At 41.4% G+C, this 12,070-nt stretch overlaps 1 protein-coding gene across 2 annotated transcripts in view; it reads left to right on the forward strand.

The window, feature by feature from the left end:
- The window catches only part of meltf (melanotransferrin), a 53,664-nt gene that overhangs the window by 21,206 nt on the left and 20,388 nt on the right, over positions 1 to 12,070 (forward strand). For both annotated transcript variants that reach the window (XM_080185839.1, XM_080185838.1), the window contains exons 6-9: positions 2,789 to 2,856; positions 4,882 to 5,069; positions 7,634 to 7,808; positions 11,108 to 11,259. In XM_080185839.1, the coding sequence (XP_080041965.1) occupies positions 2,789 to 2,856; positions 4,882 to 5,069; positions 7,634 to 7,808; positions 11,108 to 11,259 (583 nt within the window). The remainder of the gene's footprint in view (positions 1 to 2,788; positions 2,857 to 4,881; positions 5,070 to 7,633; positions 7,809 to 11,107; positions 11,260 to 12,070) is intronic.

Consider the following 12,070-nt stretch of genomic DNA (forward strand, 5'->3'; position numbering starts at 1 on the left):
AGGTGTCTGTTGCAATCCTCCTCATCTGAGCAGATCCTGTGTATATGGAGGGGTTGTCCATAGGGGATGGCTTCTTTAAACTGTTTAGAGTGGAAGCTGGAGAAGTGGAGCATTGTGAGGTTATCTGTGGGCTTTCAGTACAGTGAAGTGCTGAGGTGACTGTCCTTGATGGAGATGTGTGCGACCAAGAATGCAACCAACCGGAGAGTAGTCCATGATGAATCTGATGGTAGGATGGAACTTGTTGATGTCATCATATAGTTGTTTCAATGATTGTTCACCATAAGTCCAAAGGAAGAAAGTGTCATCGATGTATTTAGTGTATAGCTTCGGTTGGAGGTACTGTGTAGCGAAGAGGTCTTGTTCGAACCTGTGCATAAAGATATTGGCATACTCATTGATCAACAGTTCCAACATGCCACAGCGAAAAACCGCACCAACCTCCTCAGAAGACAAACATGGGACATAGCGGACAGTGTACCCTTCGTCGTCCAGTACTTGCCCAGACCAGAGAAGCTCCAACAGCTTCACCTGAGCCTTCAACGTGTCATCGATGAAGACGAACATCTCGCCCAGGCCATCCTCACACTCCCACTTCTTGCCTTCAGACAACCGCACAAGCTCAAACAGACCATTATCCACAACCCTGCCACAGCAATCTCTGCCGGATCATTGACATGGATGCCATCATTTCACTTGAGAGCACTATTCACCACGTACACTGTACATACTCTTGCGACTCGGCCAACATTGTCTCCCTGATACACTGCACTTCACAGTACTGCAAGCCCATGGATAACCTCACAATGCTCCACTTCTCCAGCTTCCATCCAAAGGATGTCCTGAGGCATGGTACATTGGAGAGACCGTACAGATGCTACCACAATGGATGAATGAACACTGCTCAACAGTCACCAGGCAGGAGTGTTCTCTTCCAGTTCACACTTCAGCAGTCATGGGCATTCAGCCTCTGATCTTCAGGTAAGCATTCTCCAAGGCAGCCTTCGTGACACACAACAACACAGAATTGCTGAGCAGAAACTGATAGCCAAGTTCTGCACACATGAGGATGGCCTCAACCAGGATCTTGGATCATGTCACACTATCTGTAACCCACACGACTTGCCTGTGCTTGCAAAATCTCACTAACTGTCCTGGAGACAATACACATCTCTTTAACTTGTGCTTGGCCCTCTCTCCACTCACATTGTCTGTACCTTTAAGACTTGATTACCTGTAAAGAATTGTATTCCAACCATTATCTTGTAAATTGAGTTTGTGTCTGTATATGCCCTGTTTGTGAACACAAGCCTTCACTCACTTGATGAAGGAGTGAGACTCCAAAAGCTTCTGCTGCCCAAATAATCCTGTTGGACTTTAACCTGATGTTGTGAGACTTCTTATGGTGAGAGGCCATCCAGAGAAGAAAGGACGTCCTCTCAGTGTGGAGAGAAAGGATGTCATCTCACCTTCCTTTTCTCCTCTGCAGTAGCAGCTGATACTGCTCTGCCTGGCTTTGTGTCCTCCTTCTATCCCTGCTGTGGACGCAGGGGGGGGCCCCATAGCCAGATGCTGATGACCAAGCATCACGGTGATCCTATAAAATGGAGTAGGACAGCATTCAATCATTTTAGAAAATCCTATGAAATTAACAGAATAAATATTCTTAGAGTGCTGGTGAAGTCTTCACAAAGTATTCTAGATATGCTCCTGAGGTCCTTTACACAGCAAGTAAACATGAAGTGGTGAGTATCCCTTTAAGTAGTGCTTGAAATCAGTGTCTTGTTAGTTCCCAAGTAGCTGGTTACTGTTCAGTCAAGAACTTGACAACAGCAGCAGGCAGTTTAAATGGTAATCAGATTTAGGTGATCCTCCCGGCAGCTGACCCAAATGTGCGCTTCAACTCCATTTACCAAAATGGCGAGTAAAACTGGCTTTCTTCTTGGATACCTCAGAGGACCTTTAGCAGCCATTATATTTTCCTGTTCTATACACACTTGTGTTCCGTTACATGGAATACCCATGCTGCTGACCTGTGAGATACTTTAGCTGGTTGAGTAATATTGAGTGTTGTGATTTGTCAGACCGTCAAAACATGAGACACGGCATAAATATTTTGAAGTGATTTCCCAAATACATCATTGACAAACCTAGCCTGGATAAAAGTTGGTTAAAATGCCTTTATTTTTCCCAGGGATCATACAAGCATCAATGAACCTCTGGATGATCTGGTGTCAGCTTTGCCAGTACTTCTCTTTAATGATTTTCTTGGTGGTTCGATAATGATTCTATGAACTACTGGTTCTCTTCATAATAATGAGGCTGAGGTCAGGAACTCAACAGAGAGGTGGAGATTGAAGCTCTCTGCTTCAGTGCACCCAAGGGTACATGAGTTTTCGAAGTGCATACTTTTCTCCCCTCACCCCCTCCCACTGGGATTGTATATGCGTCGAATGCCGCTCCTTAGTCCACAAGTTACAGTTGTGTAATTGACAGTAAATGGCACTGATGGAAAAAGTTATTTAACGTAAACACATAGCACACAAGTTCTTGGATATTTGATCTCAATTTGGCAAAAAAACGTTCACATCGTGTTTTGTCCTGGATGCTGATTGTTACATTTCATGGATGGTTTGGCTTTGCTGTTTAGGATTGGAGATCAAAGGGTGGGGGAGCTGGGGGAATAACAACATACAACTGTGTCATTTGGCACTGCTTTGACATCTTACAATCAACCTGTAATTTTACCTGTACCTGGCTATTTAAACATACCCCTCTTTCATTTCAGGTGCCTAGCTAAACAAGCGGGTGATGTTGCTTTTGTTAAACATTCGACTGTACTAGAGAATACAGATGGTGAGTAACAGTGTAACTTTCTATATCCTGTCCCATTTATGTTTGATCTGTTAAAGGAATATTGCCATATTATGATATGCAAACTGGATTGGTTTAGTTGTCTTCCCTTTGCTAATTGTGGCACTGGTGGTTAGAAAAAAAATCCCACGGTCTTTCTCACTGATTGTCTTACACGTGGAATGTGATTTAGGACAGTGGGCCCTCTGTGTGCTCTCCCAAACATCAAACACACAGCCCTGTGGTTTGGATTCCTTTGTGCTGGCACCGTTTTGGGGAGTGAAGCCTATGTACAAATCAGCTTTAATTGAAGCTTCCACTACTTCCAAGCACAAACTGAATCCAAACCATGGATAGCAAGAGAAATCAGGCCTGTTAAAAGTGTTCTCCACTAGGGAGCCTGAATGCACTTTATGCAATGCAGGGAGTTTCTGATGAATATCAGTGGAGCATAGGATTCCAATTTAGTATTTCTTGTGCTCTTAATAAATCAAGGAATCATAAAGGGCTATGGGGAAAAGGCACAGCAAAGCACTGAGGGTGACATAGATTAGCCATGATGGTATTGAGCGGTGGGGCAGGCTTGAAGGGCCTGGTGGCCAACTGCTGTTTTTATTTCTTGTGTGTTCTCGATTTAGATAGAATATTGGAGCATTACACCTACTACAAACATTTTTAGTAATCTATTATGTTAGTGCTGATTCCAAGGGAAATTTGAGTCCTTTCAGTCTAAATTATCGGCACAATTTCTGTGAACTATTATTAATTACTGGTGAATCCCATGTTTCACTCATCTCTGGTTTTCCCTTTCTGAATGACCCCCTCCATCTTTGGTTTTCCCTCTTCTCCACTCTGGGTTTCACCTCTTTGCCTGCTCACTGATGGCCTCCTGGTTTGTTGTGACTTTGGACACAACTGCAGTTGGCACAAAACCACAAACCAGACTCAATCACAGGAACCCAATCTACAAAAAGGTCAATTAAATAACAGTTACAGACATCATCACATGGTCAGGCTTTTCATGTGATCAAATTTTGTATCTTACATAAAAGGAGAGACAGAGAGATTATCAGTCTCACTAGGCTAAAATTCATGTTTAGAGAGCAAAGAGCAAATTCTGTGTTCGATGGTTGGATGCCAGGAAAGGTATGATTATTAGTTCCCTAAGCACAAGCAATCTTGTAGAGTAAGGACAAATCATGGGATGTTCATGTCCTGATGCAGTTATCATTGGAGTACTTTGCTTTATAAGTCTGCATCAAAACCATTATGCTAGTCCCATTTTAATTATCTGGGTTCCTTATCTGCAATTGTTTCTAACACTTGTTACTCTCAGTGAAGGACTATCTGGGTTGCACCTGCTTGTAGAGTTCTTGAAAGAAAAGCAGTTAGCTAACACATTCAGAATCTACGTTAGCACAGCCTGCAGATCTGATATATGGCAGAGATGATATAAGCCCTTGTGTAACTTAAACAAGAACACTGGAGCAGTGCCTGGCTGAGAGGCATGGCACTCTGTGGTACTAGAGAATGACTGTTTGTAATTGTGTTACTATGACAGCTGTGAGTTTGTTCAAGGGTTACTTGTTCTTCCTCTTCCTTCCCCCCACTCCTGACTGTGTTTTGTTCCCCATGCCAGTGAAATGCTTGATTTTGCTTTTTAACAACAGATTTGAGACTGATGTAATCTCTCAGCTCAAGTGGTGTAACACTTGAGCTCAAGTCAATCGCGTTTGCTTGCTCCAGATTCGGATACATTCGCCATGTCCCCAGTTGAGCCAATGTGAGGCATATAGTGTCTATGAATGCTAGGCATTGCCCCAAAGTTTGATGAAGTAAATACTGAGTGAGGCAGCGCTGATAAGCTGTCGCTTTTTGTATCACAGACTCTGAAAACGTAACAATCGCAGCTGCAATTTTTACTTGGCTGCTGTAAATTATAACTGCATTGGTACTTGAGAAATATGAATTATGTAGATTAGCAAAATAGTCTGATTTGTCCGAAGACGTCAATAAACTGTTTTACAGGAAATAATTCCACGGTATGGGCAAAAGACCTTCATTCAAGCGACTATCAGCTTCTGTGCCGTAATGGAAGCCGTGCTGAAGTAACAGATTGGAAGACATGCCACCTTGCCAGAGTGCCTGCCCGTGCAATTGTAGTCAGACCAGATACGGATGGCACAGCTATCTTCAATGCTCTAGATGCTGCTCAGGTACGGAGATTTTCTGTTGACAGAGCCAACTATAAAAGAACCTTTTGAAAAAAACTTTGAAAAATATTTATGGACGAGAGAAAATTAATCTATTTATTTCATTGAAATGCCTTTTGAATAAAGAATATGAAAAGTGCAGAAGTAATACAGTACTTCAGAAATTGTGGAATTAATTACTGTATTAAGTTAAGACGGTAAACCTTAGTATTATAAACTTATTCTTGGATTTGGACATATATCACAAGAATTAGCGTTTCAGTAAAGGCACCTTGGCTGACAAAGCTGTAATGTTTTCATAAATTAACTCCACTCATCTCATTGTAGAATAGTACAGTACAGAAGGAGGCCATTTGGTTTTGAACAGCGGTTCAGTTCCATTCTCGCAATATCCTTATAATTTCTATCCTTCATTTATCCAATTCTCTTTTAAACGCGACTATTCTATTTGTTTCCACCACTGTGTAGGCAGTGGATTCCAAATCCTAATCACCTGTTACCCAAGTAAGTTCGATACTCTGAAGCCTCTGGATCTTTTGCCAATCATCTTAAATTAAATCCCTTCAGATTCCAGAAACACATCCAATTATTGCTTAAACCCATTTACGTTGTTAATTCCAACAGTGTTTCGCAGTGCCTTATTTCCCAAACTATCAGATTCTTGTACTGTTTGGGACTAGTTTCCATCTGGTAATGAGGGATTTCAGGAGTGCCATTCCTAGAAGTCGTGAGATGGAGATGCCAGTGTTGGACTGGGGTGGGCACAGTAAGAAGTCTCAAGGCACCGGGTTAAAGTCCAACAGGTTTATTTGGAATCACAAAGTTTTGGAGTGCTGCCCCTTCATCAGAAAGCTCGTGATTCCATATAAACCTGTTGGACTTTAACCTGGTATCGTGAGACCTATTGCTATTCCTAGAAGTGAAAGATGGTTCAAGTAATCATCATCCATAGTAAACTGAGATAAATATATCATTCCCTGAAACATCTCATTGACTTCCTGTAGCCTTTCTTGGGATGTATTGGTTATACCTACACTTGAGGTGTCTTGTCGATTGCTGTGCATGATATTCCTGGAAGGAAGATCTGGCTTGAAGGATTTCGACTAGCTAGTTTGGAAAGTGAACACATTTCTTTTTTGACTGGATTACAGAGGAATTGGATAATGCAGAATGCATTGACAGTTTCTGGTGCTTTGTGCTCGGAGGTACCAGATTGTCAATGAACAAGTTTAAAGTCCAAAAGCATTTAAGAAATGTGGGATGAATTGTCAGTTAAACCAGAGATTTAAATCCTGCTCGGGATCACAAGGAAGAATGATTGAGCTTCTAGTAAAGTTCATGAAACTGGATCAGAACATGGTGCCACAGTGGTTAGCACTGCTGCCTCACAGTGCCATGGACCCGGGTTCAATTCCGCAAGTGTTCCAGTTTCCTCCCACAGTCCAAAGATGTGTAGGTTAGTTGCATTGGCCATGCTAAATTGCCTATTAGTGTCAAGGTGACTAGCTAAGGTAAATGCATGGGGTTATGGGGATTGGGCCCTGGGTGGGATTGTTGGTGCAGTCTCGATGGGCCAAATGGCCTCCTTCTGCACTGTAGGATTCTATGGTTTCAAGTTCTCAGTGTGGAATTGTGGAGAGGACTGGCTCAACAGTCTCACATACAAATGACAAAAGAAAAGGACTATCTGAGAGGTGAAGGTGGAGCAAAAAGACTCTTGAAAGCTTAGCTGCAAGAAAGAACATGTATCTGAAAATATCAGTAAACTGAAACCTTCTTGTGATAGAACTCCAGCCCTGATTCATATCAGCAGATTCATGCGTTTTTCAAAATACAGCAGCAAGTTTACCTGGGTTAATAGAATCAAAAAGAATTGGTACTTGAGAGGAAATGGTGAATCATAGAATCAGGACCCATTGTAGGGTGGGGTGAAAATAAAGCTTCCTGGGAGCCTGGATTCAACCTCATTGTTTCTCTGTGGCTTCCCTCAGGGATAATCCAATTTATCTTAAAGGTTTAGGGCTTTGCATCAAACTTTAAATTTTTATTAATCTAGACAATAAGAATTCATGCCAAAGAGTTGGGTCATTTGATTTATGTGACGGTTTGTGAAAGAATTGGGAGAAGTGCCTCCAAGTATTTGGAACACCATACACACAATGCAACAACTCGCATTCAGTCAATACTGCACTTCAGAAGTGGGTCAGGCAGGTTTGGCAGTCCAGTGGCAGGGATTGTGCCGTATTGTCATTTGTAAATCCCCATGTGGAGTACAAGTGAGATCTATTTGCATTTAGGCTGAGAAAACAAGTTTGGGAGTGGTGTTTCACCTTGAGAGTTAACAGCACAAGAAAATGAACGACTAACTGCATAGCACACACAAAGCAATACAATTGTATAGCTTTAAGTCAGCCTGTGTTAAAACAAAAAATGTAACTCTTCAATCTCACTGGTTGACATGCAGACAAGCTTACCTCTTTCCTGTGATGGTAGTAAATTATGTAACTCTGAAGAAAGATAATTACATCAAACAATTCATTTGGGGGAAAAAAATCTTTTACTTACAGAAAAAGTTTGGCATTACTTCCACTGGCTTTAAGATGTTTGATTCTGCTTCATACGATGGCATAGACTTGCTGTTCCAGGACTCCACCAAAGAATTCATGTTCATCAAGAATCAAACCTATCAGGCCTGGTTAGGCTCCGAATACCTCCAATCCTTGAATGGACTTGACTGCTACAGTAAGTAATACATTTCAGTTGTGGATATCACAGACTCATTAACACAGAGCTGGATCTTATTGCTACTGAGTGGCAACAAGTTTACCAGCAGTGAAAATTTCATTGACTCATAAAAGATTTACAGCACTGAAAGAGCCCACTTGGCCCATTGTGTCTGCACCAGCAGAAAAAGAAGCCACTCGGCCTACTCCCACTTTCCAGCATTCAGTTCATGGTCGTACAGGCTTTGGCTCTTGGGGCGCATATTCAGACACCTTTTAAATGAGCTGATAGTTTCTACATAAGAACATCAGAAATAGGAGCAGGAGTAGGCCATCTAGCCCTTTGACATCATGGCTGATCTGAAGTGGATCAGTTCCACTTTCCCGCTTTCTCCCCATAACCCTTAATTCCCCTGTCTATCAAAAACCTATCTACTCATGACTTAAATATATTTAGTGAGGTAGCCTCCACCACTTCAACAGGCAGAGAATTCCAGAGATTCACCACCCTTTGAGTGAAGAAGATCCTTCTGCCTCTATTTTGCTTTCAGGCAGTGAATTCCAGATTCCCACAACACTCTGGTTGAAAACATTTTTTCTCTCCTCCAATTCTTCTACCAATCACTCGAAATTTATGCCCTTGAGTTACTAACCTCTCTGCTAAATAGGCTCTTCCCATCCACTCTATCACTCAATTTTATACATTTCAATCAAATCCCTCCTCAACCTCCTCTGTTCCAAGGAGATCAACCCAACCTTTCCAATTTTTCATCCTAGCAACAATTTTCCAGTCCTGGCAACAACCTCTGAAATCTTCTCTGTACCCTCTCCAGATAAATATATCCTTTCTGTAATGAGGTGACTAGAATTGCACACAGTACTCAAGTTGTGGCCTAACTAATGTTTTATATAGTTCCAGCATAATCTCCCTGCTGTTATAACCAAACCTTGCTTAACCACCTTTTTGATCCATCTTGCTACTTTCAGGGATCTGTGGATATTCACTGCATGGCTCCTCACTTCGTCTACACCTCTCATAACTCTCCTATTTATTGTGTGATCCTTGGCTTTATTTGACCTCCCCAAGTGCATTACCTCACATTTCTCTAGGTTGAATTTGGTTTGCCACTTTTCCACACACCTGACCAGTCCATCCATATTTTCCTGCAGTTTACAACTTGCTATCACTCAGAAGGCCAATTCTTGTGTCCTCTGCGAACTTCTCAATCATTCCCCTTACACTTATATCCAAAAAAATGATATATGACACAAAAAGCAAAGTACCTAGTATTGAGCCTTGTGGAATCCCACTGGAAACACCCAAAACGTTCTGACAATCACTGTTTGTTTCCTGCCGTTAAGCTAATTTTGTATCCAGCTTGTCATATTTCCCTGGATCCCATGGGCTTTAATTTTTAACCAGTCTGCCATGTGGGTCCTTATCAAAAGCCTTGCTAAAATTATGTAAACCTTATCAATTCCACTATCCTCATCAATCCTCCATATTTCTACCTCAAAAATTCAGTCACATTAGCCCTTAACACACCCATGCTGTCCTTGATTAATCCATACCTTTCTAATTGACAGTTTATCCTGTCCCTCAGAGTTGATTCCAATAACTTGCCCACCACTGAGGTTAGACTCACTGATCTGTAGTTATTTGTCTATCCCTCACTCCCCTTTTAAACAAAGGTACAAACTTTGGCAGACCTTCAATCCATCAGCACTACACCTATTTCCAATGGGGATTGGAAAATGATGGTCAAACCCTCCACTATTTCCTCCCTGGGTTTTGTTTTAGCAGCCTGGAGTACATTTCATCTGGTCCTGATAATTTATTCACTTTCAAGGATATTACACAGAAACATAGAAGGTAGGAGCAGGAGGAGGCCATTTGGTCCTTTGAGCCTGCTCTGCCAATCATTATGATCATGACTGATTGTCCAACTCCGTAGCCTAATCCTGCTTTCTCCCCATAATCTTTGATCCCATTCACCCCCAGTGCAATATCTAACTGCTTCTTGAATACATTCAATGTTTTGGCAGTAGCTACTACCTGTGGTAATGAATTCCACAAGCTCACCACTCTTTTGGTGAAGAAATGTCTTCTCACCTTTGTCGTAAATGGTCTACCTCAAATGCTCAGACTGTGACTGTTAACCCTCTTCGTACCTTGTCTCTCCCTACATTTGTCACATCCAATACTGCACATGCTTCTTCCTTAACTACAATGTCTGCACTGTCCCCCTCCTTCTGAAGATGGATGCAAAGTATTCATTCAGAACCATACCTACACCCTCTGTCTCCACATGTTGATTACCTTTTTGGTCTTTTATGAATTCTTCTCTTTCCTTAGCTATCTGATTACCCTTGATGTATTGATAAAATATCTTCGGGTTCTCTTTGATTTGCTTGCCAATATTCTTTCATGCCCTCTGTTTGCTTTCCTTTTGAATTTCTCCTTTCCACTTTCTATACTCCTTTCTGCTTCCTTCAGTGTTGAGTACTAAGTGTCTGATGTATCCAATTCTGAAATTTGTCCATTATTTCCCCAATCCTCTAATCTCCTCTGTTTGGTCACAAGAAAACATGATATGTGAAGGATGGATTTATAAACTGCATGTTGTTCTCTGCTCAGCAGATTTTAAATAAAATGTGTTGGCTGTTTTAAATCTGTATTTTTTTTTAGTTTGTTTTGGTGTATTAGATGACTACTATTAATTGCAGACATGTGGTACTCTCTCAGTTGAAACAAAGGATTTTTGCAGAACAGATAATATTAGAAAGCCACATTTTTGTAGGACTTGTGGATTTTCACTACAGAATCTTACCCTATCCTAGGTCTCCAAGTTTAAAACCATAAAGCTGCATTTCCCCTGGCATGGGAATTGAGAGTCTTTCGCTGCAGGTGGGGTTTAACTGTAGCAATGCTTCAGGTATATAGGAGGTGGCAGTGTGCACAGGCATGCCATGGATGTCAATTGAGTGTCAATTTCCTGACATTTACAAAGGCAATGCCTCTATGTGATTTAGCCAATTGTTTTCCCTTTTTCCTTGTGAAGCAGTTTGTAAGTCCACCCTTGGCATTTCACTTAGAGCTTGGGCAACAATCTGGAATGCAGAGGTAGACATTTGGCTCATTAGGTGTTAGGTCTTTGCCAGTGCTGTGCTTGAATTGAAGCTAATTCCAGTGCTCTTCTGTGCTGTAAAATGGAGGTATTTTACATTTGTCATGTAAAAAAAGACATTTGTGTTATTGAGATTGTATCAGCACTGTACAGAGAAACAGGAAGTTTTCTGCTACTTTTCTTCACACAGGAATGCCCAATGTTCTGCGTTGGTGCACACAGTCCAGAGGAGAATTGCTGAAATGTGGAGCTATGGCTGAAGCTTTCAGTAACAAAAACCTGACACCACCAGTTCAGTGCGTGTCAGGTGACAATCCCGAGGACTGCATGAAAATGATCAAGGTAGGATCCATATCTGCTACAATGCCATTAACAGTAAAAGTTCAAGGTGAGTGGATATGTATTTAGGAGTTCCTGTAGGAGTTTGAAGAAAGGCCAAAACAAGCTAAACCCAGATCTGTTATTTGTCAGAACAATTCAAACCTTTTAGGCAACTTATTGGATTTTTCAGTTGTGTACATTGAGTAAATGGTCAATCTCAGATCTCAATCCCAAGTAGAAACATTTCCAAATGTGTATTCAGGCTGTTTCAAAAGAGTGTAAAGAAATAGCACAAACCATTATAAAACTCTTTAATTCTTAAGTTGAAATCCATCTGCATTGCTGGCAGATTTCAATACTCTGCTTGATATATTTTGTTGTTCTCTCTGCCCAGTTAGAATGGAATATGATTGAATTTGATTGTCAGGAGTCAGTGAGCAGGCATTTCAGAAGAATGAGATATTACCAACTTACAGCAGCTTATCTAAACAATGAAACAAGCAGATTACTATCATGGCATCTGTTGACTAATTATGCAAGAAAGTAATTGGGAAGTCCAATAGGTTCTTATTAGGTGTCATTTTATTGTGTTCCAATTTTCCCATAGCAATGACCATTTCCTGCCAGGGGGCTGACCTGCTCCAAAGCCTATGCCAATGTTGCTTAATGATCCACGTCCAAGAGCAACATAAAGTGCACACTGTTCTGATCACTTCAGGAACAGCTTGGCTTTCATTCAGCAGTCCTGCCTCATGAAAATGTGATTGTTAGTTGGGGAGGGTTAGGGGGTGGGGTGGAGACAGGGGTCTTGTCACCCAGCAAGGAGCTATAG

This window comes from Carcharhinus amblyrhynchos, chromosome 3 (genome assembly GCF_965287045.1).
Source record: "Carcharhinus amblyrhynchos chromosome 3, sCarAmb.v2.hapA, whole genome shotgun sequence".
In the NCBI taxonomy this organism is placed as follows: domain Eukaryota; kingdom Metazoa; phylum Chordata; class Chondrichthyes; order Carcharhiniformes; family Carcharhinidae; genus Carcharhinus; species Carcharhinus amblyrhynchos.